Below are 27,518 nucleotides of genomic sequence, written 5' to 3' on the forward strand. Positions count from 1 at the left end.
TATCCTGTTCGGCATAATTCACAGTACACAAAGTCTAAACAGTCTAAAAACAAGCGTAAGAATCACCATAAAGTCATGACCTAAAAAAGCTTGTGAAAACATTCTTGCTCCTGAATCTGGCTCAGGAAAATAAAGCTAGAGGAGCAAACTCTTCCTCAATTTAAATTTACATTTTAATAAATAAAACAATGTATACATAACCATTGTATTTCATTTGCCTGGTGTTCTTTGTTGGATCATTTTTGTAGCTTGATGTACTAGTACTAGTAATATCATGTAGTGCGATCATCATGTAGCAACATCAAAGTTTGCAATAAGTTTTGCATTAAATCAATGGCGGGAAACTGAGTTGTCATTATGGTACTTTTATTTGAAGAACTTTTATTCCTTAGATAATAGTGCTGCAGGAGGAGGTTCTATATATAAAAAATCAGCTAAAGTGGGTGGTGCTTTAAGGTACAGAGTGACACAGCCAAGTGTTGGGGTAGATGGAGAGGAGTTACCCAAGGCTTTAGTAAGCGCTGTTACGAACTCGGTACTTTATTGTTATAGTTTTCACCAAGTCCTGCTTGAAGAGAGTATCAACATGTGCAAAACTGAGAAACTCTACCAATCAACCAGCTGGACATTGAAGTATATCACTGGAGATTTGTTCTCCTGCCCGAGGGATGAATCCTTGGCCCACTGCATCAGTGAAGACTGTCGCATGGGAGCAGGCATAGCGGTGATGTTCAAGAAGAAGTTTGGCCGAGTCTCAGAGTTAAAGGATCAGAGTGAGTCAGACTAGTTACTCAAGTCTTTGTTTGGGAAAAAAGTGTTTCATGTTTATGCACTTCGTTGAAATGTCTGATTTCAACAGTAGGTACTAAATCATATCCTTTTTTTTTAATTTTATTTAAAAAAAATTTTATTATGTATGTCCTAACAGAGAAGCTGCCAGGGCAGTGTGCTGTACTGGCACATGATCAACGTTTCATCTACTATCTGGTAAACATACCATGGTTAATTATACTGCATAGGACCAGAGTTGGTTCATTATTCAATCTGGTAACTGTATCTTTCCTATTATGTGTCTCAGATCACAAAGAAAAAAGCCATCCAGAAACCCACATATGACAGCCTGAGACAGAGTCTGGAAGACATGAAGTCTCACTGCTTACAAGTCGTTTCAGTGAAGTTTTCGTTCGTGGAGGGAAACTTGCTGTCGCTGTTCTGCTCAGTCAGAAAGTTACTAATGTCAGAAAAATCTGCTGTCATGTCATGAGCTGGAAAAAAAATCAACAAGCATGTTTGCAAAAATAGAAGTCGCATCGTATTTTCACTTAAGACTTATAAAATAGTTTTATGATTTTGGTTATGGCTGTAGAATTTAAACTGAGGTAACACTGAACAATAAATTGTTGGGTAAATAGTGGAAAAAGAGGAGATATTAAAGACATGCTAACCTAAATGGCTGCAAATGCATCCATTGCTCAAAAAGAATCAAACTCACGTAACACAGATTCACCTCTCTGCAACACTTTGAGTCACCAAGCTTTATACTTTTCAAACCCTTGTTATTTGGTCAGTTTGATTTCAGAAGAGCCAATGACATTTTTATCACAGAAACATAAAATTTACTGTATTAAAATTTACTCATCTTGAAGAAGACTCACTGCGTACACTGATGGCGATGAGTTCAGCCAAAAGTAAAACATTCAGGATTCCCAAAGCCACACAGAGGCAGAGCCTCTCTTTGGAGCCGTTCGAACCTTAACGAAAACCTGAACTTTACCAAAATGTAATTAAATACATATTAGATTTATCTGTAACTTTATTCTTACCTGTGTGTTTAGATGCAGTTTGTCCAACAGGTTCCATGTTGACGTAAATTTCCTCCATCGGTTCAGACTCTGTGCTGCTTTTAACACTGACTATAAAATCCACTGCAGTTGTAGAACTAAACGAAAAACTGTGGGAAAGAGGTGAGATGTCTGGTGTTCAACATAAAAAGTAACATAGTTTAGAGATAACAGTCAAATAAAGAAATTCATGTGTCTTGAAGGTTTTCAATAGTTTCATAAGTTCATATTTGCTGATTCGGTTCTGTATCGTTGAATATTTATTTCTCCTTTGTTTTCCTTCAGCTCGGTTAATCCTACTCATAATAAACACATTACACTTTTCTATCGGTGAAGAAAATAACTGACTTTTACATTCATGCACAACTTTGCAGCCTGCCGTATGGTATCAGAAATTAGAAATGATTTTAAATCACTGATATAAGGACGAAAAATGTTTGATATAAGGATGTTGTGATGTTCCTGCTCCTTGTGTCGAAACATAGTTCCTAAAGGGTAATAAATTGTTGGAGCAGATGACCGGTTCGCTCCTTGGATCATATGGACCCAACAGTTTTATGGGTCTCATTCTGTCCTGATAACTAGTCATAGTCTTTCTCCCAGTAAATACAACTATCATCTTTGTAGTTTTATTTCTAAATCCTCGTTTAACCCTATTCCTTATCTTCTTACTGTCTCACTCCAGTAGCAGAAACACTGACATTAAGAAACAACAATATTACCAAACTTCTATAACCGCTGGATTGAATAATTATGAAATTGTACATATTTATTCATAATTTAAAGATATATACTTTTAGGACTGCCGTTTAGTAAAAAGCTGCATGAGCTGCTGGCTACTAGTGTCTAAAACTCAGTCACCGTGTCTTCTCATCTTCTGAGGGAGATCGACAGTTTGACAAACAGTTTGCTTTGTGAAGCACCGCCTCACTGGGAGGGAATGGAAAGGCTAACAAGCCAATCAGCTGCATGTTGGGCGGGTTAAAGTAAGAGAAAGCTGATGCTGCATTCAAAGCATGAAGAAGACCAGCAAGCAAAGCATTCACAGAGTGGATGTAGTAGAATATCAAAGTACAGGAGACACAGGATAGAAGATTTGACTGAATCGAGACGTTGTCCAGAAGTTCAGACTGGGAAGCTAACTGGAAAATTGCTAGCCAAGTATGTGGAGCAGGAAAATAGGTTGTAGTTACTTAAATTTATGCAAACCAATTGCCCCAAAAGATTCAATTACTGCAACATGTAAAAGACAAGTGTAATTACATTGTGTGATTTTGGCAAATGATATTCTTAAACTCATCCAAAATATTATTCAATGCAAAATTTATTTTACTTTCTGCCAGCAGCAGCAGCTGCAGCAGCAGCAGCAGCATCAGCAGCATGTGTTTACTGCATGTCGTTACTTGACATAGTGGTTCTGTTCCAAACCTTTTGGTTTGCTTGAGTAGAAATGCAGTAATGTCTGTGAATGTTAAAATGTTAAACATTTACCACCCAAAATCCTCACTACTTTCAAATAGTTCACTTTGTATTTTATTCTAGTTGTTGCAGACTCAACTTAAATGGATTAACTTATAAAGCATCTTTTTTTTTCTTTTTTAAATCCAAAAGTTCCTGCCGCTTGTTTAAGATGAGAACAAACAACAAGTTGTTGAGAATGAAGTGATGTTCACTTGAACTCTTTAATTAAGCAGAATATTTTATTTTACAGTGAGGAAGGCCGGAGCTTTAGCAGACGGCTGGAGCCATCTGATCCACGCTTCAAAACTCAGTACCTGTTTGCTCTACGGCAAAAATTTGGTAAGATTAAATTTAGTCGACTAAAGAAAGGCAGACGGTTCATTCTCCAACGAGTGAAATCTCTTGAGGTAGTCAAGTTTCTTGTTTGTTCAGATCTTGGTGGTCATTTCCATAGTATTGTTACTAATTAACAGTTGATTCTTTTGTGTCTAGATACAATCTGATCATTCAGTTCACAATTGAAGTTTTATAATCAGGATTCTGCAAATTGAATTTTTTCATAGTATATTTCATTCATTCTTTTCACAGTCAAAGCTCCCTAAAAGGGATAGATTACCTTCTGTGAACTATAATTTTGATTCCTTGGAGTTTCATGATATTTTACGAAATCTGACTGATGTGATCTTCCTGAACGCATACTGATGCTTCACATTTATACACTTATCAGTTACAAGAGGTGTACTGTCTGTTAGTGAACAATAATGAACAGGTAGCATCATTAGGACCAAGGAAAAAATAAAGTTGTAGATAATTTTAAAGGTAACAAAACAATTTACCACATTGTGACCAACTCTTGGAGCTTGGCTGTGTAGCGAGGATGTTTTATTCTTTAGGTAAGTGTACCAACAGCAAACTTGGCTAATGTTATTATAAGCTGGGCCAGGTGTCAGAAGATGTGAGTAAGTCTCTGTGAGAAGGGCTACTTGAGAAAAAAAAGGAAAGATTCACTGATTGAATTGTTGGTCGATAGCCTAGCCTGCATATATTTGAATTTGTGCAACAAACATTGAAAGGAAAGCAAAAAACTATATAAATCCTGAATGACCATTCAGTTTGATAAATATTTACATAGAGCATCATTCAATAAATCGATAGAAATCCAAGTGCTCACATCAAAACATCAAATCTAAATAAATAGAAATCGTACTAAATATTTTAAGACTGATGGTTCACATTGATCATTTATAATTTTTTAGTAATGGAACCTTAACAACTACAGGTGAACTATATTTTGTTAGAGCACTTAAGCATGTAAGATAACGCGTGGAGTAAAATAATCATTAGGGCCAATAAAAGCAAACAACGTATAAGTCAGAGACAAAAGCTGTAGATAATTTTAAAGGTAACAAAACAATTTACCATGTTGGAGCAACTCTTCGAGTGTGGTTGTGCAGTGTAAAAAAAAAAACTTTAAACTTTGGGGAAAACTGAAAAATAAATATGAGCAGTAGCCTCACCTGGGCCTGTTTAGTCGCTGTCACATGTTCTCAAAAAATAAAATTTACAGATGAGGAACTTTTACTGAAATGCAACACACTAGCGATTGTTGAAGAAAAAAAAATCTATGAGTTTCAAATGTACTTAAACCAACCTTTACTATTTTGGAGAAACCAAGAAGCACTGAGAAGATTAGTGTTGATTCAACAACAGGAAAAAGACTGAAGCAAAGTAGCATTCACAATGATGTGAGGACAAATTCTGGAAAGGGATCGATGTTAGTTTGTCTTTCACTTTAACTGTAGAAAAGCTAAAAGTAAAATTTGAATAGCCTCACATAGACCTGTTTACTACCTGACACATATCCTTAAGAAATACAGTTACAGATGAGGAACTTTTACTGAAATATATCACACTAGCAGGTGTTACACATAAATATTGCAGTAAAACAGTTAAACTGTTGTTTTCCTTCAGAACAATTGCCTGAGACAGTCATCAACGGTTGCAGGGTCAGAGGTCAGCCCCTCTTAACTAGCTATAAGTCTGTTGTCTAACACCAAATAATGCAGTGTAAGCTATTGTCAGAAGGAATGTCTCACATATTCTAGGGATTTCGCATACTTTACGACATCAGAGGCTGTAGGACCAAAGATCAGTTCTATCTAGGACTTCGTATAGTTGAGGACATCACAGGCTGTGATGTCAGAGGTCACCCCTGTCTGCCATGCTCTAAGTTTTTTCTCATGTCCTGTTAAAGATCATGATGCAGCACTTATCTATAGTCCGATACCAAATCAGATGTATCCTGCAGGTTTCTCATGCTTGAGGACAGACATGTCCTCAGAGAATCCATCTAAACAAACAGACATTGTTATTAAACATGATGCATACATTTATATATAATGAGAAAGAGATTTACTTACGGTCGAAAAACGAGAACAGATCCTGAGAACCGAAAGTTGTAGACCCAAGAAAATTAACCTGTTTGCCTGAAAGACCGGACATATTTCAGAATAATGCTGGTTTAAAGATGAAGCAAAATTAAAAGTTTACAACTCCTGTTGTACCGGAGATGGGAGAAGTTCTGTGAAGTTGCGATCTTTCCAAGATGATGCTTCCCATTAAGCAGTTGTCCTTTTAAAGACGATCATGCAGCACTGGATCTATTGTTTCTCCTTCTGAAGGATCGTGTGACGTATTCTGTGCCGTACATCATAGGCTGCGGGGGTCAGAGGTCAACCCTGTCTGCCCTGCTCTAAGTTTTCTCTCACGCGCTGTTAAGAGTTTGATGCAGCATTTATTATATTGTCCAACACCAAATAATGCACCGTAAGCTTTTGACATCATCCTGAGGTATTGTTTGGAGGAATGTTTGATGTATTCTATGGATTACTCTATTCTATGGTGGACATCGTAGGCTGTGGGTCAGAGGTCAGCCATGTCTGCCATGCTCTAAGTTTTCTCTCATGCGCTGTTAATAGTTTAGCTTTTGACATCATCCTGAGGAATTGTTTGGAGGAATGTTTGATGTATTCTTTGGATTACTCTATTCCGTGGCAGACATCATAGGCTGCGGGTCAGAGGTCAACCCTGTCTGCCCTGCTCTAAGTGTTCTCTCACGCGCTGTTAAGAGTTTGATGCAGCATTTATTATATTGTCCAAAATAATGCACCGTAAGCTTTTGACATCATCCTGAGGTATTGTTTGGAGGAATGTTTGATGTATTCTAAGGATTTCTCATGCTTGAGGACAGACATGCATGCGCACACACGCAGCAATAAGACTCTCCTCGGTCCCCCCTCCTCCTTTAGGACAGATACACACGCAGGCACACGCAGCAGTAAGACTTTCTCCCTGGCCCCTTCCTCTCTGTCAGCCTGTGTCTCTCTTTTGGAACAAGAGTTAAAGGCACTTAATTCCAGCACTTTGTATCAAGAAGACAATCTGTTTAAAACCAGAGGTAGTTACAAAATTCCTAATCTAATTCAACATTGCTTAGAATATATTTATTAATTCAATATTCACTTTTATTTATTTATTTTTATATTTATTTATTTATTTATTTATTTTTTTATTTTTTTTTGGGGGGGGGGGTCACAAGGTCACATAGTTCCCATGGGGGGGGGGGGGGGTCAAGAGGTCACATAGTTCCCATGGGGGGAGGGGGGTTTGATATCAATTAATTAAGGCCATCAATCAATCATCCGATTAAAATTTGACAGAAGGGTGTCCATATATCTCTCTGTTACTGACTAGAAATTTGCATGGCTATGATGTAGCTCTCATAGACCTGTATTTGCTGCATGCTGTCAGATTGATGTGTAAGACATGTGCATCAATAATTTCACCATGCAGATCTTACCCTAATCCATCTGTTATGTGTCATTTCTCTCTGCCTTTAACATATGCTCTTCTTTTTTCTTTCTCTTCGTCCAAAATAGAAGACACGTGCCTATTTTCACTTCCTGTTCTGCTTGAGATGTTAACCGTTTGTTTCCACTGGCTCAGATGATCATGCCTTGCAACACAGACCCGAGCCCTGATGTCCCTTGGGGCCGAAATGCACAGAACACGGTGACAACAGAGAGAGATGTTTCCTACTGCTGATAAGAAGACGCAGGAGCAAAGGTGACGGCCAGTTTATGGTGACTGAATACTCTGTAAAAGCAGAACTCCCCTGTTATATTTCACTTACAGCCGCTACACTGTCGTCATTTTCAGTTTGGGTTTTAATTAAACAGGTTGTTCATGTCTTAATGTGTCCGCACCAATGTCCAACTATCTGCGCTGTGAACAGGCCCATCTGGACCTTGAGAGACCCAGAAGAATCTCAGAGATGGCGAAGAGAGATTACCTGGTGGAAGCTGCCAAGCAGATCCGAATGGCTTTGGACAGCGAGGTCAACGAAGACTACGAGGCGGCCTTCAGTTACTACAAGAACGGAGTGGACTTGCTGCTGAATGGAGTTCAGTGTGAGTAGACGGCATGAATCATTCAGCCGGGGATAGGAATAACCGGGTTTTCACAAGGCCGGCATGTGACAATGACATAAAAAAAGAGCAGGAAGTCAGAAGGCAAATACTAAGCACAGATTTATTTGATGGTTAAGCTTTTTCCCCCCACATAGTAAGATAGTAAGATTGTATTTTTTTTATTTGGTAACACAACATTGTGTTTCTTCAATAGTGGACCCAAACAAAGATAGGAGGGAGGCTGTGAAGAGGAAGACAACCCAGTATCTGAAGCGAGCCGAAGAAATCTTTATAACCCATTTACAGGATAACCTAGGAAAAGGAGGCACTCATTTAGGGGTAAGTTAACCATCTTGAGTAGCTTATCAACAAAGAACTTGATGATAAGCTGCAGACACTCAGAGGTACCGCAAAGCACCGCAGTACCTCTGCGTCTCATATTTCTTTAAAGTATAATGTTTGAAAACATTATACTTTTGTCTACAGAAATATGTCTACAGAAAGCTGTAGACATATTTTGATGTGTGCAATATCTTAACAGAATATACATAGAATAAATTAAAATTAGGAAAGGCAACATTATTTGTATAGCCTCATTCACTTACAGGGTAATTCAAAGCGCAAAGCTACTTCAGTCACATGATTTTTGCATTTAAACAAGCATTTCCATTGTCCAATCAAGGCATTGCTGTCTTATCTGTGGGTTTGATTCCCAGGGCTACAGCAGTCTAAGATTCCGCCCGATCCGACACCTGAGTTCTCCCGTAGAGGATCTGGAAATGTGTAAAGTGGTGGGAATCAGTGATAAGGTAGGTGTCATTCTCTCACTGTAAACCAGTACAACAAAATAGTTTACTTAAGTACTGTGGTGTAGCTTTAAATCTTTGATTGACACCCCAGGTGGAGATGTGCAAAATAAAAAACATATTTGAGTACATTTTTGGGGAAAACAAGTCTCACATTAAATAATTATTTGTTTATGAAATTATTGGCTCCCCATGACTGGCACTCCTGTCAATTAGCAATCTTCCTTTGCCAAGCGGACAGAAGAAGCTTATTTCTGCATCTAGTCAACCTTGTCTTTTGATTTAACTGTGTTTTGGATACCAATCTGCTAAAATACTTCCTTTTGAATGTTCTGGTAAAGGCCACCAGATTTCTTTTGTTTAGAACTGTTTGGTACTTTAGAGAGTCCTTGAAGCCATTTTGTGCAACAAGGTAACCAGAGCCTTTGAAATAGTAATAGGCCCACAGCATCAAAGATACTCCAGCATACTTAACAGTGACGATGAAAGATCGTCCTTTGTTTCACATCAGACCCATCTAAAGTGGTTGTAACTGAAAAGCCCAAATCTGCTCTCATCTCACCATATAAAAAGCAAACCTTTATTGTTAAAGGGTAAAGGTTTGAGGATTTAAAAAACAAAAAATATCTGCCCAATTTGAATTGAAAGTTCTCTTGTTTTTCTCATTTTAAGAGTGACAGAGTAAGAACGGTCACGGCATTGGTATTCAAAGTGAAGCACCAATAATGTTGGAACAGTTATTTAATACGGAAATGAAATGTCATGTCCTTTCCACAGGGCCAAAAACTCTGAAGGAGAGCTGTAGCTCGACATAATGAAGTTTTAAATTATCCACTGCACTTAACCGTGATGCAAAAAATATATATATATTGTAATAATCTACCTGCTTTTCTGTGTAAGCTTGAGAATGTTGCATTTTTCATTCCAAAGGTCCTGATTGTGCAAAGCATGGTCAACAAAGAGATGTTTGTTGTAAAGGTAAGGATGCTCTACTGAATTAAAAGCCAATAAATGATCACATCCACTTCAATACGCCACATAAAACCTACATATTCATTTGCTAGCATCTTTCCGCTGATTATTGGACATGATGAGAGGTTTTCACCTGGCAGCAGGCCTGTTCCTGTAATCAAAGCAGTCAATGAAACTGTCTCCATCCTTTCTCCATTATCATTGCTCAGCATCAATCTGCTAGAGAGCTCTCATGATTTTAGACGGTGCAAGTGCATCTTAAATTTCAGCTAAAGTAATAGTTACAGTGCCCTACAAAAGTATTAATACCTTTGTCATGTTCCGTCTTTTCATATAACCAAAACCTTCAGAGTATTTCACTAATGTTTCATGTGACAGACCAACACAAAGCTGTGCATAATTGTGAGGTGGAAGGAAAATAACACATCCTTTCAATGTTTTTTTGTTTTTGTTTTGTTTTTACAATTATTGATCTGGAAAGCATGACCTAACATTTGTATTGAACCTTTTTGCGCTCCTTCCTCTTTACTGTAACCGATTGCCTTCAGAAGTCACTTAAATATTAAAAAGACTCCACCTGTGTGTAATTTAAACTCAGTAGAACTACAGCTGTTCTGTGAAGACTTCAGAGGTAAAGTCAGAAACAAAGTCCAATCTGTGGCAAAAGTTGACTTTTAAACTTTTTGTTGATAAAAGGTTGTAATGTAACACAATGTGAAAAAGCTCAAGTGATTTTAATATCTTGACAAGACGCTGGTGTCAGACACTTCCAAAGGGATGAGCCAGAACGTATCTCAGAGTAATTGTCTAAATAAATCATTACATGTGTGTGCTTTCACAGAGCCTAGTCAAATCGAGCTGGGAGAGCAGAGACCAAACAACCATTATTCCTCAAGGTGTGCCCTACATGGTGAAGCTGCTACGGTATTATGTCAGTGAGGATGCTGTGTACCTGCATCTGGAGCATGTCAAGGGTAAAGTGGCTACGTCTGGCCCTGTATTTCTTACAAGAAACATCAAAAACATAGAGGAAAACTTTCTGTCTTTTCCTAGGTGGGAGGCTTTTCTCTAAGTTGCACAAACTTAGAAGTGAGAAAGCCAGGGAACACCTGGACCCGTGCTTCACCTCTGGGCAGCACAACGTCAAGCTGAAGACAAGCCACACCTCACCTGAAATCAGCAGAGACTACCAGCACAACGGCAGGAGCACAGCAGCAGCGATTCCTCGCAAACTGACCGACGAGAGTCCGGATACAGACTTCCCAAACTCATGGGACGAGACTCAGCAGCGGCTGGAAAGCTGCGGGACTCACTCTTACATAGAGGAGACCGGTTGTCTCCAGAACACCCGATCGGCCGCGTCGTTTTACACCAAGCTGGATCAGCAGACGCTGCTCTCCGGCCTCAAAAGGACACAGGTCAACACCCACATCCATCCACCAGCCCCTAGTTTGTGTTTGCATTCCAACGAAGCTCAGGAAACGCCAGCTCTTCCTCTCTCTTGTGCCCGTGTCAGCCAAGCTCTCGATGTCATGTCAGATCTCCATAAAAAGAATGCCGGGATGGGACTCGTAGAGTGCAGTAGGGACTTTGAGGCAGCCTGGAAAGCTGCAGACCCAACACACAGCTATAACAAAACCAACCTCTATGCAGTGACTGGCAATAATTTGCAAAGAGCAAGACCTCAGACAAATCAGATCTCGTTTAAAAGAACAGAACCTCCTAAAAGTCAAAAAGACGCGTTGAGTTCCTCTCCTGCCATTCTGCATCTCCCTCTCTATTGCCAAACCCAAATCCGTGGCAGGGCATCATGGGAAACTAATGGCTCTCATCACGGATCTTTTGTTGCTGGAAGTTCTGAAGAGATAAATGCAGAGTCAAAGCAAGAAAGCAGTCCCATTGTAGGAGAAAGAAATGGAATGATAGTCATCAGGAGTACGGACAGAGCAGTATTTTCTGACCATGCGGACACAACCATCATCTCGGAAAGTTCTCGTGATTTTCCTGCTTCTCTTTTCCACGGAAGCGTTAATGCACAGGTGAAGTCATCAGGAGTATGTCAAAAAAGAGAAAATTGTCCCACAGGTGAAAAACAGGGTATAGAAGTGGCGTGTGAGGTACTGAGTCCTGGAGCGAAGAACCTAAAAGCAGAATCATATGTAAGCTGGTTCTCTCCGGACCCACTGGGAGCCACATCCCACAGCAACAGAAAGAACACGGAGGAACACGAAGAAGACCAGATCATCGAGGTGGACGGCTGGTGTCACCTGCCACGCTTTCCTGCCACGACCTCCACGCCTGCAGAGAAGGCCTTGCAGAGCTACTGGGGGCTTCCAGAAGGGGAGGTGCGTGTGTGGGGGGCGCAGATTCTGTTGGCCCTGGAGAGTCTGCATGAGCAAGGCGTCTTGTGTCGGGATCTCAACCCGAGGAACATTTTGCTCACCAGCAACGGTAAGACCAACAAGTCTTCACACCCCTGTCAAATGACCAGGTTTAAGTGATGTAAAAAATGAGACCCAGATAAATTATTTCAGAACTTTTCCCTAACTTTAATGTGACCTTTGAAATGTGCAACACAATTGAACAGCAAACTGTGTGCATACTTGAACTAATATTTTTGGTGAAGCCCGTGTTGGCAGCTCCATCCAGCAGGAATATTTGCCCACTCTTGTTTACAAAAACACTTTAAACTCACACCAGTCTTGAATATCTTGCCACAGATATTAAATCAAAAACGGGTTTGATCTCTGGCTGGGAGATTGGAAAACTTTAATCTCCAGTTCTTGGTTTTTCAATTAAATTCCTACAATTATAGGACACATTAAACAAGGCAAACATTTCTGAGAAGTAATCACCTGAGTCTCACTGTTTACATCCCAATAATGTGGCGCTATAACAGGGGTGCGTAAACTTGAATGTCCGCTTCAAGTCTGCACAAAATGAAATGTGAAGTTTAACTAAGTGACGTGTTTTCACAGGAAAGGTGTGTTTGACGTTTTTCAGCCAGTGGAGTGAGGTTCAGTCAGAGATTAGCTCCAAAGCCATGGAGCAGATGTACTGTGCTCCAGGTAAACACACACATCACCTCAAGCTCCAGGCTCCTTAGTCTTACCTGCCATCTAGTGGCAACAAGCTGGTGGTACCGGAGATTTCTGAAGGAATGTTAAACATGGGCATAACTAAACCCAGCTCAATGTGCTTTCCTAGAAATCGGAGGAGTGTCGAGGATTACAGAGGCTTGTGACTGGTGGAGTCTCGGGGCATTGCTCTTTGAACTTCTAACAGGAATGGTGAGATGAACGCAATATAAGTAGTGAAACTGGTTTCCGTAGCAGTTCCACATGTTGTGATGAAGCTAAAGATCTTTCCTGCTCCTCCAGCCCCTTTGGCAGCTCCATCCAGCAGGAATCCATTCCCACACCCAGCTGCTCATCCCCGACCACCTAAGTGCTGCGGCTGCATCCCTGCTCACTGAGGTTAGAGGTCACAGTGCCTTACAAAAGTATTCACACCCACCACAAACATTAATCTAAGTAGATTTCAGCTTTGAACATTTAGGGACGTAAACGTTTGATCACATTTTTCACAAATTTTAAAGTCTTGCCATAGATTCAGATCTGGATTTGACTAGACCATTCCAACATAAATATGCTTATGTTAACCATTTTTAACTCTGCATGTTTGGTGTTGTCTGTCCCAGTTCAAAATGCTGCACCACCTCTAATGTTATCTTCAACCTTCCAGCTCAGAGCTTAAGTTTAAACTACATGAACAGTTTTGTAAGGTTCTACAAAAAAAAAGAGAGTCTAACTGACTCTTTTTTTTCTCTCTATAGCTGCTTCAGTTTGATGCAGGTTATCGTTTGGGTTCTGGAGGTGGAGGAGTAAGCGACATCAAATGCCACCCCTTCTTCAGTGGAGTCTCCTGGAAAGCTCTGTCCTGCTAGCAGACCTCCCATTGTTTGTGCCATACTGGACTTACAAAAAAAAAACAAAAAAAAAAAGAACAAAACAGATCAGCTGGATTGAAACATCCTGCAATTTTACAGGAGCTTCCCAAAGAAACGGTTGAACAAAGGTTGGGGATACCCAGTGCCTTGCAAAAGTATTCATACCCTTTGACTTTTGTCACATTACAAACATTGTTTTACTGGAATTTTATGTGGGAGAGACACAAAGTAGCAGTTTCCAAAACAATTACAAGATTTTAATCTTTGAATATGAAGTGCACTGATGTTTATCTCCCTGAAGTGAACCATCTTTATTCTATAAACATATGGAAAATAGGCTTTGATCAAAACCAGGAGGACCTGGGTCCAGTCTTCCAAGAGCTACTATCAGGAAAACTTTTATGCCATTAACATTTTCAACAAAAACCTAAATCAAAAGATTTAGTTCCCTCATCATCTCATTTAGCTCTGCACAGGCTTGGTAGCAAAGTATGTATTTGATTCAGGTGTGTTGAGGAAAGGATTTACCTAAAATATGCCTTGTAGTAATTGTCAAGGACCGGACTTGGCGCCCCTGATCTGAACCACTCCATTGCGGCTCCGGGTCCGTTTACTGTTGTCCTAATGAAAGGTGAACATTCACACCAATCTGAAATGTTTTACCCCTCTAACAGGTTTTCTTCCAGAATGATCCTGTGTTTAGCTGCATCGGTCTTCCCATTAACTGACCAGTTTCTCAGTCCAAGAGAAAGAAAAGCATCACCACAGTATGATGCTGCCACCACCATGAGGGGGAAAAAAAAAGTTTCTTCTACCGACCACATCTCTGCTTACCACTTAACCGTGTTCGTTTTTCTCATTTTGGTTGTAATGTGGGAAAATGTGAAAAATATTATGCTTTTCCAAGGCACTGTGTTCCTTAAATGCACAGATTTACTTTTATCCCATGGGAACTCGGATGTGTTTTAATGCAATTTTGATAATTAGGTTTTACATATCTTCATAATCACCATGCATGTGAATAAAATCCCTTTTAAATCAAAATTGTGGATGGATTTGAATCATTGTTGACAGGAAAATAACTTATTGTAACAATGAAAGAAGCCATCACAGGATAAAGCAATCTATGTGTTTTGTTTTTGATTCAAGAGAACTAGATAAAAATCGAACTGGAATTTAAATGCTAATATCCACATTAAGATTATTTTTGTGGTTTTAAACATTTTTCTCAGTTGCTGGAAAGAAAGCAGTCAAAACATTTGATTCCAGTTTTACAAACTTATCAATTTGTTCAGTTTTCTTTTTTTCCATATAGTTGTCAATCACTATTTTCCAACATAGAATCAGCTTAAGTATCAATATTTTTTTAGGAAGTGATTTGTTAAACTGAGCAATTGCAGATTTGAATTAGGTTTAAGCTACAATCATGGTACATGAAATGATATTCATGTTTTGAGCTGCACATTTTCCTTTCTATAATAACTATCATCAGCATAATGGGACATACCTGGAAACACTTGCAAAACCTACAAACCGTCAGAGCTCGTCAAACGAGTTAAAGTCTGAGCAATATTGGAGGAATTGACACCATTTTAAAGCATAATACCTCATTTTTATTATTTTTTTTTTCTTCTTTTGTTATTTGTAGTTCATGTCCACAGATTAAACATTCAACAATTATCCACAAAAATCATCCAGCAGAAAACCAGCAGTGGGGTAATGAAGTTTTTATTGTTTAAAACTTTCCTTTTCTCTTAAATAGTCTATGTCACACAGCAAAAAGAGAATTTCATGGACTAGACGGCATAAAACCTCTGAGGATTCCTTCACTTTGGAGATTTTTAAAACATAGTGTTCCTTGTTTTCTAGCCCAATATGTACTCATTGTTCATCTCTCAACCACAATAAAATTCTATGCAGTTGCATCTTTACTTGCCTGTCATCTCACAACAACTGGATTTTATTAAATTCTGTGTAGAAAATGACATTTGGCGAACAAGTTATAGAATATTTATTTTTTGTTTCTTTGATCAAGAGACAAGCACCAGAAACCGCAGAGCCCAGTGCCAAACCGTGCAGCCCAGCTGGTCTTACAAATGTCCATTCACAATTGAACTTTTCAAAACAAACCTTTTTTTCCCCTAGTTAACCAAGACAACAATACATTAACTGCAGTTATGGTAAATTTTTTTTGAGTGTTTTTTTTTACGTGTGTACAGCCGCTGTTGGCGTGGGGTTGGTTTAGTGGGCCCAGAGTTGACAGAGGCTCACATGTCGAGGAGGAGCACCCTGGGGTCCTCCACCACAGACTTGATCTTACGCAGGAAAGTGACGGCCTCTCTTCCATCGATGAGACGATGATCGTACGTCAAAGCGACATACATCATGGGACGGATCTCCACCTACGCAAAAGAATACATACATTTTGGAGTCTTTTTTCAGTTCTGTCAATAAAAATCTGAGAAATTTTAGTTTTAAATTGGTGCCACTGGAATTAGATGCACCAAACAAAGACTTTGTGGATGATTTCTGGTTACTGATTTAAAAAAAAAATAAAATAAAATCTGAAAAGACAGATTTCCGTTTACAATCAGACAGATTTCTGATTTTAGACAGAAATCTGTCTGATTCTAAGGATCAGATTTCACCTCAGGAACCATGAATACTAAATTTGTTTTTGAAGATTTGGTGAAATTAAATTTGTTTTATTTCATCCCATTTTAATCATATCTAACTGCATAGCTTTCAGCTAAAGCGATCAAACTCAAACCACTCAAAATCAAGAATTACAGTAAAACTCATTTTTAAGTTACATGAAGATGTTACAGTCTATCGCCATCATTGTAGAGAAAATGAGAAATAGAAAGATTATTTCTTTGGTGATGCATTTACATCTGAACTGAGGGGACTCTGAAAACATTTTGGGTGCCAAGTCTTTATATGCTAATATATAAATGAAAAGGCTTCATTTTTATTTATTCCTGACTTAAAAGTGCAAATCTTTAGTAACATTTAGGTGTGATATAAATGTGGAAATATAACTAATTTTAAGGGGGTAGGGGATTAGTATTAATTCAAAGGGGAGGAGGGAGGAGCTACATGTTACACAGCTCTGCAGTTCATAAGGACTTCACCATTATTATAAAGCAAAGAAACTGTGACTGCACACTTCACAATGCAACTTCAGCAACTAACGATTTGTATTTAGAATCTAATATCGGCTTTAAGCATGAAGAGCAGGGTTAGAATTACTAACTGAAACTTATAACTAAAAAATATATCAAAAATTTATCATTATCACAATACTGCAGCATGCAGTATGTGCATTATGAACAATTGCCTGGACTGCAATAAATTAAGGCTGTCTGTTAATATAGTTTGGAACATTTGCTGTTTATTTCATTAAACTGTGTTGAGATGACAATAAGGAATTTTATATTTCTCCCAGTAGACGTAGCTTATCTGGAGTTTAGCCCCATCATGAACACCAAGCAGAAAAAAATTAACACCGTTTACTTATTTATCATAAGTCAGAAAACCTGGCCTGGACTGTTATATTATTGTGCATGAGTGAGCTATAATCACCTTATAATTTCGGTTGTAATAGTAAAATACTTTGGTCAACTGATGCCTTTAAATATGCAATGTAAATAAATTTGACACCGACTTATATGGTTATCACAACTTTCACCCATGTTATCGCACAATATGGTGCAGCCCTACTGGAAACAGCGGTCCCGGTGAGTGAGCTAAACCTCAGCTGACATCACCAAAAGCCTCAACATTTCTCTATTCCAGTGGTCCTTAGTTATTCTGTTATGCATCTAATTGTCACAACAAATTTCATAAAATCAGCTGCAGCAACTTAAGTTTTAAGTTGTTGCTTATTTTACTATTTGAAGTCTTGCAAATTGGGTTAAACTGAATTTGAAAATTGTTGTAACATTTATTCAAGTCTGCTCAGTCTGTGATTATTAGAGAAACTGGGACACTGGGCTTAATGATTTTTTTAAATTGTAAACATTGGTTTCCTTATTCTGTTTCAAAAAGACAGCCTGTTTACTTTGAGCACTGCTGCCACCTAGTGACAGGAAGCTTGTTTATCATTCTAACATGAATAAAAAGAACTATTGGAGGAAAAAAAAAAAAAGTCTTGTTCCTATTTGAGAAATACAGCCTCAGTAAATCACGATCAACAGAATCAGATAAAACAGAGAAACTTTGCTGTGACATAGTCAGCTTCTGTCATTTGCTGAAGCTCAGATTTAGTTTTTAAAATTAGTTACTTAAGGAAAACCTAAGAAGCCTCTGCACACAATACAATTTAAACCTTAGTTTTACTGAAAATGGCCAGCTAACTCTTTGTCTCAGCAATGACTTCCACGCCAAGTTGAAGGTCTGTTTGCATGACCTGCGTGTGGTGTGGCACATTTCTAGCCATCGATCAAGTGTGAAATCAGCCAACTTTGCGGTGCATCTTTAACAGGAATTTAAATACCAACCTTTCCACCTACTGCAACAGGCCTATCAAAGATGCCATGCATGCCCAGAATAGCAGACTGAGGTGGGTTGATTATAGGTGTGCCGAACAAGGACCCAAACACGCCACCGTTGCTGATGGTGAAGGTGCCTCCATCCATGTCTTCTACAGCTAGTTCGTTTTTACGCGCCTGTGAATGTAGGATTTAAAAAAAAAAACCGAATAAATTAAATAAAACATCAAAAGTGAGTCAGAAAACTGCTTAATAAAGTGATACGAAATCGTACCTTTTCTCCCAACAAATTGATTGCTTTCTCAATATCAGCGAAGTTCATTTCCTCCACATTTCGTATTACAGGAACCACCAATCCCTGACAGAAAAAGAAATATAGTACACCTTTTACTTCTGAAGCAGGCATTTTAATACAATAAGCTCCACTTCTCTTACCTTTGGTGTTGCTACTGCAACACTGATGTCAACATAGTCCCTGTATACGATCTCTTTGGTTGTGTCATCAATCACTGGGAACACAAATAACATGAATGTTACAGAAATCTCTTGTCCAGGATAAATTACAAGTTCTCGCTTCAGTTCCATCAAGGCAAAGCTATTTTCTTGTAAACCACTCGCTCTCACATGCAAGTCAAAAGTTGTGGGTAATCAACGCCGCAGACCATTATAGATCTTTAAAAGGCAGCAACACGTCCCACCCTAGTTTCACTGTGGTCTATCTAAATAGGTCAGGGTAGTCTAGGGGAAGAAAATAAGTTAGGAGTTGGTTTTGAGGTCGGGCAATGAAACTTAAATCTTTTTCTTCACCACACACACACTTGGCCCGCCTTGAAGCCAAACGTGCAAAGACAGAGTGAAACATCCACCACAACGTTTAGGTTTCCTAGTCTTGAAAGGTTTAATTTTGTACCTGCGTTGACAGCAGGTTGGTCAACTAGAGCGTAGGCGGCAGCCTTCACAAACGCAGACATGAAGCCCAGCTTGATGTTGTGTTTTTTCAGAAAAGCATCTTTGTAAGCCTTCCTCATCTCGCTGATGTTACTGCGGAAATAAAGCAGAAGTCACAGTGAAACACGGCATTAAGACAACGATGAAGCCTGAAAAGGAACGGAGTCTTTGCAAATATGTGAATAAAAGTGGGAATGAAATCTTGAAAAGTATAAATGTTCACGTAAAGATTTTACATGTGAAGATAAAAGTGCATCTGAAAACATAATATTGCATAAATAAAGCTATTATTTTTGAATTTAATTATTTAAATAATTAAATTCAAGAAGTGTAATTAGACTACTGTATTAGTTCTTGTAAACAGAAATTTTCCATTCTGGCCAAGTTATGCCTGTATTCAAAATGGAAAGTTAAGTGGAAGGAAAACAATGTGATATTTCCACAGTTTGTGATTATTTGTGGAGACCTATGTCTGGGGAAAGATGAGCAATACTAGATGAGCTAAAACCTACAAACCTTCCTTAAGTTGCCTCTCTACCACGCCTCAATGAGGAAAGCATGCAGAAGGAAAGAATCGGTGCATAAACTGCAGAGGATCTGAACTTACTTTCAACAGGCTGACATTTCTGAATTAAAAGTCTTGATTTTTAATTGGTAATATGTAAAATTCTAAATTTCAGATAGCTTGATTTTGTTTATACATTACCTTTACCCCATAATCAATAAATATCAGCAGTAAAAGCATAGAACACAGCATGGACTCTGTTGTTTTAGATCAGAGTCAATAATTCAGTTAGAATTACCAAACTTATTTCCATTTGTTCAATACCACAGTAATGATGTTTTCAGTTCTTTCCACATGCCTCTCATGACAGTGTGCTGCAGTTCTTGCCCATTCCTCCTGACACAACTGGAGGAACCGAGTCACGTTTGAAGACTGCTTCGCTCCCACATTCATTTTCAGATTTACCCACAACTTCTCCATAGAACTGAGATCAGGACTTTGAGATGGCCTCAACAAATGTGATGTCCTTAAGCCATTTGTAAGCAGTTTGGCTATTTGCTTTGGGTTATTGTCCGTTTGGACAAATCATTTCCGCCCAAGATATAACTTCCTGGCTGATGTTTTCAGATGTTGCTTCAATATTTCCACATAATGCCATCCATTTTATGAAGTGTGCCAGCATCTCCTACAGCAAAAACGGCCCCACAAAATAATGCTGCCTCTCCTATGCATCACAGCTGGGCTTACGTAAGTCCCCCTTTTTCCACCAGATATAATGATGGTCATTACAACCAAACAGTTTCATATTAATTTCATCAGTGTGATGGTTGGACTTTCCCATCATGTATATACTTGTATATAACTGAACAGATGAAAACTGCACAGTCAAGAATCTGGACATTGTACCCAAGGATGAATCAGACTGGCGAAGCTCCACAGTTCTCTTGCTTATGCCTTTGCTGATTAATTTTCTTTGACTTTCCCATCATGTCAAGCAATAAAGCAGTGTGTTCCAGGTGTGGCATTAGGAGTGAAATCGGTTTGGAGTCCTCTAGACTAGATGAAGAGCTATGCAAGTACAAACCATTCATCACTTCTGATTTTGATGACAAATCTGACATATTCTCAATTCTAACTAACCTAAAACAAGTAACTTCGGTCTGATTACAGTTCAGATGATGAGGAAAAAGCTGTATGTCTTTATTCAGTTTGTAGAAACTTCTAGTTTTAATTGTATATGACCTTCTTTCTAATAAATCTAAATGAAGTTCACTTATTCAAATTAAATGTTGATGTTAACTTTTTCCCTAAATAACAATGGATGTTTAAAGCTCTTAAAATAATTTGGCAATACATTTAAGTATTAAATCTAGACAAAGGTTCTATTTTTTGATAATGGTGCTGAAGAGAGTGAGGTATACAGCGATTGAAGTTGTTCTACTAATTGTTTCTGTATTGCTCATTTTTCTCTTGTATCTCTCTTTTTAATTGTTTGTTTTCCTGTCTCTAACCCTGTTGTAGCTCTAGGGTTTCTCCGCTAACATAATTAGCCCCTCCCAAGACACAGACTCTCCGAGAAAGGAGAGAAGAAGCGATAAAAATCTTCACTTTCTAGAGCCTGTAAATCTTATTGGGCTGTCATAAAAGCCCATATCAGTGCAGGCAGCTCTTCCACTCAGAGCGCAGGTCTCTGTGGGCCTCTGCAGATGCTCCCGCCTCCTGTTCTGGCCAGTTCCTTCGGCTCCAGATGAGCCCAGGACTGGGAAGTCTTCCTCCAGACCGTCAATGTCAATCCAATTAGGATACACAGAAAACCCTGAATAGCCGAAAGCCGACACCACACATTTGCGGAGAGAAAGAAATCCTCAAAGTGTCCTCTTCAGCATGGGGGGCAAGTGCAGACACTAACGCTTCCTTGTAAATTAATAAAACCTGTTTTAACAATTCTTATCTTCGTTTTAGATGAAATTATGACCAAATATTTACATTCCAGTGTTTAAGAGGATATTGGGTTTCAAAAAGCTTTTTTTATTGGGCAGATTCCAATCTATAACCATTTGTGGAAGTGTTGTTGTGCCTTTTAACAGGGGTGCATGCAAACGGCACTTAGACAGGAAGTCTGAATAAATACAAATGACCAAAAAGTAGATTTGCACAGAAACCAGGATGTGTGAATATTTAAAGATTTAAAATTTGACTTTTTCCAATCAGTACTCGGAAGGCAGCAGAGCGCATTTCACATATAATCCAAAATAGCTTTGAGGGTTTAATAATGTAGGTCAACTAATTGAGAATTTCCTACCTCATATCGACCTCATTAAACGTAGTCAACATAGCACAGGTGTTTTGAGCTTCCTTCAGCCTCTGGGCAATTCTTAGTCTCATGCGGTTCATCTTAACCTACAAAAAGAAAGAAACACCACAGAAAACATTTTTTTTATAGAAAACATCATTAACCTAAAAGATTTCATATAAAATAAAATATCAAGGTGCTCTTTACTCTGCTCTCTGTCCTTGCTGCTTTAGCTCCTCCCTCTGCGTGGGCTGCTGGCGCAGCTGGAGCAGCAGTGGGTTTGATGGCTGAAACTTCAAGACAAGAAAAACAATGAAGCAGTCAGCACCTCCAGACGTAGATAGCAAAAAAAAAAAGACGCTGACCAAAACGATGCAAAGCAATTAGTTGTATAAGCTGGAGGATACAAACGCAGATGTTGGGCAAATGAGTTCTCACATGACACGGACCGTCTGTCCCATGACAACTAACCTGGTTTGGTGTCCATAGCATGTGCTGGCACAGGTGGCACGGGGGGCATGGTGGTGGGAATGGGCCCCACGGTGGAGGGAGGAGGTGGGGGAGTTGGAGCAGCAGAAGGTGGTGGAGGGTCCGCAGCAGCTTTTGGAGATTCTGTAGCCTGAGCAGCCCCAGCTAAAGGGGCACAAAGAAAAAGTGAAGGCAGATGCTATAAGACGTTTCCTGCATGTTTCAAACAAAAAACATATATAGGAAAAAAAGAAAAAAAAAAGTGCATTAAATTTAAGCCGTTTTTTAAGATCAATGTTTACATTTATGCCCTACAACAAATGTAATTTAGCACCCAAGTTACGTTAACTTGAGTAATACCTTAAGGTGTATACCACTATGTCAATTTAATTGGTTTTCAGTTAAGTTTAACATTCTTTGTACAATTCGTAACAATTATGATATGGGCCGGTTCCAGGTTTCACTGAAGACCCTGGATTTAAAGCTGGCGCCTCCCTCACTTGTTGCTGATTACTGTTATTCACCAGGCAGAACAAAGACTACAAAATAGAGATGTGCCGATCAGGTTTTTTCCTGCCGATTCTGATCACCCATGAGGGCCGATCACCGATACCGATCACATAATTATTATTTTTTTAATCATAAGCACTACTGGTTACATTATGTGGAAAAAAGAACCATTAATTCACCTTAATTTAGACAAAAACTTGTTTTTAATAACTTTTTCCAAGAAAAAAACAAAACAAGCATTGTGCAAATTGTACTGCTATTGGTAATACTTTAAACATATGAAGGCTCTGAAGAGGCTAAATATTGCAAAAAGTCAAAAAAAAACAAAACAAAACAAAAAAACTGTCAACTTTGCCAAAAAATTCAAGTATAAAACTTAACATTCAAAGGCAAATACAGGATCCATTACAATAAACAATCCTGAGTTACTGCATGAAAACTTCCTGATAGCATGGCGGCTAGCTGATTACTGCTAGCTCTGATTGGCTGTTTCTGACTGAGCGGAGTAATTATGCAGATCAGGGAGGAGGTCGATTATTTTTTTAGAGATTATCTGTCTCATGTTAGGACAGCGAAAGTTTTAATACGCATGTAAAATTTATTTTTTTAGGTTAGATGCTACAACTTTAAACAGAGGTTTGGTGTGAGAGTCACTACCAGGTGGAGCAGAAGCGAAGCTCCGTCTGTGAAATATTACTACCTGTAGCGCGTAGCAACGGTTCAACAGTGAGAGCAGAACCAGAGTCTTACATCGCAGCTCGAAGACTTAAATAATTTTGCGGGTTATTTGTTTAGCTTTTTGGCCGTCATGCTAATCCGGGTGAGTGTTTGTAGCTGTGCGCTGCTTTACCTGCTATCTGATCGCTCCATGTGTCTTTTTTTTTTTACTGCAGTGAGCCTCGATGTAGCCAAACTCCGTCAAGTATGGCATTGTTTTTATGCCATATTAGACTCGTCGTGTTGATGCATTTTGACGTGCTTCACCCGCGACCCCAAGGTAATTTTCCGCTGAAACTTCCCCATTCATTCAGTGCGATATCGTTCCACATCGCTTAGAATTTGTTGCTGCGCGTTTGCGCAGTGTGAAGGAAAAAGGAGACCAGCTGCACAGAAAGGCTGCGAAATTAGATGCAGGTGATCGGTTTGTGTGATCGGCAACAAGAGACCGTGATCGGCGATCACCGATCATACACTTTTTCACGGAAATCGGCCGATTATGATCGGTGGCCGATCGATCGGCACACCTCTACTACTAAACTTTTTATCTCTTACAAGAAACACATGAGGTGTTCTGAAAATATTTCCAATTGCAAAACAAAGAAAGCTATTAGATCATGTTACATATAGCCAATTTAAATTTCTGAGGTAATATGACAGCGTGGTATTTTTATAGACCAACATACTATGAATATCTAATGGTGACCCAGGTTTTATTCCATCCTGTTTATTAACCACAATCTTGGATGACAAAGAGGCTAGTGCTGGATAATATAACTGATATTTCCCAAAAAAATACTTAATTATTTTCTTCAGAGCTGAAATTTAAAATGTAATCCAAGAACACGTATAAAAACAGATGTTTTTATATTCTAAAAGTGAAATTCGATTTATAATTCTTTTGTAGGATCAGAGACTCTTGATAAGCCTGGATTTCCATACCTCCTTTTTTAAGCTTGAAAAGTGGTGTTCCTCCTTCGACCTTTCCCCCATCTGGGACCAAAAGCTCCTGTATCACTCCAGCAGCAGGAGAGGGGACCTGCACTGATGTCTGAAAGGATGGCATGTACTCAAAAATTAAAACAAAAACCAAGAACAAAAATCCACTAATAGTCCATAAATAAATGCATATTGATATGATTTTTTGGGGGGGATATATTACAGTATCCATCATATTTTAAATAAATCAGTCAAATTGTATTTGACACTCAAACTTTTTTTCCCTGCAATTTATAAATAACAAAAGTGCAGCTTTATATGATTTTCTCTTGTTTTATTTATCACTCTACATGTGTTTTAGAGTCCTTAAAGTGTTTAATATGTTAAATGGTATGAAACAAATGCTCAAGATTTTGTTTTTATAAAAGTAAAATACAATTCTTTTTGAGGTTTTGTGAGACAAAAATGCTAATAGAAGCCCTGATTTGGTCGCTACCAAATTGATGCAATGATTCTTGAGTGTCAACAAGTTTGCTCAGCAGTTCATTACACCTACAAAACCGAACTTATAAAGTTAAGCACAAATTTGCAGATTTATAACATGACCTGAACAGAAATCGCAAAGAATCAAAAGTAAACTAATTTACTTGAAACTTACCTTATCTGTTTCGATTTCGCACACCACCTCATCCTCAGAGACAGAGTCTCCAACAGCTGTGGAACACATAACTTTGCATTAGCGTCTGATAACCTCTGAAAAGCGAGTAAAATAGTCTTCTCAGAGGTGTTACCTTTCTCCCACCTTACATCCCCCTCTGTGACAGATTCTGCAAATGCAGGAGTCTTGACTGTGATAACTTCATCTCCTAAGGAGTAAAGTCAAAAGGAAAAGGATTATCTTCAGACATCAACCATTGCATTTTATGTTCAGATAAGTTTAAAACTGGTGGACAAACAGATTGCATACTGTAAGCTGCAGAAGTCCTGAAGTACTGGATTTGGAAGACACTGGAACGGGGATTATATGGTCTGATGAGAAAGAAAAATAAGAATGAGTGTAGGCACAACTCTACCGTTCTCATTTAAATAGAATATCATTAATCTTTAAATTAGTTTATAAATTGAGAGTCACTACTGAATGATTATTTGTCAGTCTGACATAAAAATAGATTTAGGACAGCATGGTTCGCAGCCAAATATTACTCAATGAAATATGGCCCCCTCCAAGGCATATCTGCCATATCAAACATGTTCATGACTTTGACAGTACATCCCTATTATAGAGAGAGTATGTACTTACACATTGTTGTTTACAGATATAGGATGGCAAGCTGATAGAACTGAAAATAAATAGAAAAGCCATGTAAACAACATCTTGCATGTATGTGGTCAGCCTATGGTACAAGCAATAACAAAGCATACCTGCAGTGGCCCGACGAGCTAACACATTGTTTCCCTGCAAAAAAGATACAATCTAGTCAAAATACCTGAAACTTATACATGTGATCAATACCATGTCTGCATGCCACAGCTTTAAAAACATATACAAATGTGCAAAACTGATTGCATTCAGAAATCTTCCTCAGAAGACTGGGGAGTCACTTTTGCAGGTTAACTTTGACCTTTGACACAATCGATATTATTACTATGTAATAGGTTTTTCTAAGTAGTTTCATATTAAATGTAAGTTTAATATGGAGACCTTATCAATAAGTGCAAAAGAATGTTTAAGTTCGAACAACTGCACGAAATCCAAAGTGTGAAACTATAAACACACCGGCAATAAGCCTGGACTGAAACCAACGAGTTTACAATGTCGCCGGTCACACTTACACATTAGTTGGAAAATTGCCCAAATACTCAAAAAATTTGCGTTCATTCACAATATGACCTCAGCCTAATGACAGCTAAGTGCATTAGCCAACAATAGAGTACTTTTTAGCTTTGGATAGCTAGCATGTTCCACAAAGATGCGAGAATATAATAAAACTACCTCATATGAACATTAAATATCCAAGTCAAACATCTCCAGTGTTGATATCCACATATTAATGAGGTTTGCAGTATTGGTTTGTGCTGACAAGTGTCACCCTGTCCTTGGCTCGCAATGTTCCGGCCTAGCCGTGGCCTAAAGCGGGGGCAGCTAATGCTAATGCTAGCATGGATAGAGCTGAGCGTACAGAAGCTGCGGTTTTTCCGCAGCCACAAGCAAGTAGAGCTAAGCAGCGACCAAAGTTGGTAAATTTTGTACCTACCTGGCGGATGGCAGAGAGGGAGCGGCCGAAATTCCTGGTGAGACACCGGGAATGGGATAACATGGTAGCTGTGTGACAGCAGGCTGTCAGCGGAAGAGGAACTCCGGTCACACCGATGAGACAGACTGGGCGCGGGCAAGAGTCGAGGAAGCTGCATGGGATAAACCAAGTTCTCAGGCTGAAGGGGGGACAGGGCGTAAAGCTGTCCATTTCCAAACTAAATTATGTTTAATACCGACAAATAATAATCAGCTAGTAATCTGTAAAGTATTATTAGCTGATTGAAAAATAAATAAATAATGATTAGCCTATTGTTAAGTAACATTATAAAATTGTACATGTCACTGCTTCATTGCGTTTCACAAGTATTGAATTTAAATTGAAACGGAAAATACTTTTTTATTTATGTCCCCAAGAGTTATTAAATGTTGTCATGACGCATATCATCCAAGTAGCTTCAAAGAGTTGTTGATGGTGATTCAGTGGGCAATATCTGCAGTAGCAGTCAGTCTGACAACAAGAGGCCTCTGACTGAAGACTTGGTGACATGACATGCTAACAGCTCCATATCAGACAATAGCAGAAACAGTATTCCACAGTAACATGTTCTTAATACAATCAGCTATAGACAATCACTCCTAGACACCTCATTTGGTTTTGCCATCCCTTTGGCTGTATGATTGCCCAGCATGGAGAGGCTGGAGTAGAAGAGATGATCTTTGCTCGCTTTGAACAACAGAAGAGTCTCTTCAGTCCTTCATTGTGTCCTATTTCAGGCATTATTTGAGCTATTGAGGTTCTAATTGGGTAATCACAGTTACAATATCTTGTTGCCAAGCTTAAGCATTGTCTTGTTGCCAAGCTTAAGCATTATTACAATTGTCTTGTTGCC

At 38.8% G+C, this 27,518-nt stretch overlaps 2 protein-coding genes across 2 annotated transcripts; one reads left to right on the forward strand and one right to left on the reverse strand.

Annotated features, from left to right (window-relative positions):
• The first annotated feature begins 7,240 nt into the window (after window positions 1-7,240).
• On the forward strand, window positions 7,241-14,542 carry rps6kl1 (ribosomal protein S6 kinase-like 1). Its single transcript, XM_014967750.2, has 11 exons — window positions 7,241-7,427; window positions 7,597-7,771; window positions 7,986-8,110; window positions 8,488-8,580; window positions 9,508-9,555; window positions 10,391-10,523; window positions 10,603-12,000; window positions 12,528-12,617; window positions 12,757-12,839; window positions 12,930-13,025; window positions 13,385-14,542. The coding sequence occupies exons 2-11, from the start codon at window positions 7,636-7,638 to the stop codon at window positions 13,493-13,495; spliced, it is 2,313 nt and encodes a 770-aa protein (XP_014823236.2). The 5' UTR covers window positions 7,241-7,427; window positions 7,597-7,635; the 3' UTR covers window positions 13,496-14,542.
• Window positions 14,543-15,210: 668 nt separating this feature from the next.
• On the reverse strand, window positions 15,211-26,768 carry dlst (dihydrolipoamide S-succinyltransferase). The gene is made up of 15 exons (XM_014967758.2): window positions 26,627-26,768; window positions 25,794-25,827; window positions 25,672-25,711; window positions 25,339-25,400; window positions 25,163-25,237; window positions 25,030-25,085; window positions 24,375-24,483; window positions 22,209-22,370; window positions 21,945-22,030; window positions 21,747-21,844; window positions 18,902-19,032; window positions 18,427-18,500; window positions 18,266-18,349; window positions 18,001-18,168; window positions 15,211-15,900 (listed from the first exon to the last, which is right to left on the reverse strand). Exons 1-15 carry the CDS (start codon window positions 26,687-26,689, stop codon window positions 15,766-15,768), a joined length of 1,377 nt encoding a protein of 458 aa, XP_014823244.2. The 5' UTR covers window positions 26,690-26,768; the 3' UTR covers window positions 15,211-15,765.
• Window positions 26,769-27,518: the final 750 nt, after the last annotated feature.

The sequence above is a fragment of the Poecilia mexicana genome, unplaced genomic scaffold, assembly GCF_051168715.1.
Source record: "Poecilia mexicana isolate PSO_F unplaced genomic scaffold, ASM5116871v1 scaffold_22, whole genome shotgun sequence".
NCBI lineage: Eukaryota > Metazoa > Chordata > Actinopteri > Cyprinodontiformes > Poeciliidae > Poecilia > Poecilia mexicana.

Bases quoted from the DNA above. Each gene is read 5' to 3' on its own strand.
- rps6kl1 (XM_014967750.2), top strand. From the start codon at position 7,636: ATGGCGAAGAGAGATTACCTGGTGGAAGCTGCCAAGCAGATCCGAATG. The intron at 12,618-12,756 runs GTAAACACACAC...GTGCTTTCCTAG, and splicing joins GCAGATGTACTGTGCTCCAG to AAATCGGAGGAGTGTCGAGG. The intron at 12,840-12,929 runs GTGAGATGAACG...CTGCTCCTCCAG, and splicing joins TTGAACTTCTAACAGGAATG to CCCCTTTGGCAGCTCCATCC.
- dlst (XM_014967758.2), bottom strand. From the start codon at position 26,689: ATGTTATCCCATTCCCGGTGTCTCACCAGGAATTTCGGCCGCTCCCTC. The intron at 25,401-25,671 runs GTAAGTACATAC...CTTTCTCATCAG, and splicing joins ATATCTGTAAACAACAATGT to ACCATATAATCCCCGTTCCA. The intron at 22,031-22,208 runs GTTAGTTGTCAT...CTTGTCTTGAAG, and splicing joins TGCTATGGACACCAAACCAG to TTTCAGCCATCAAACCCACT.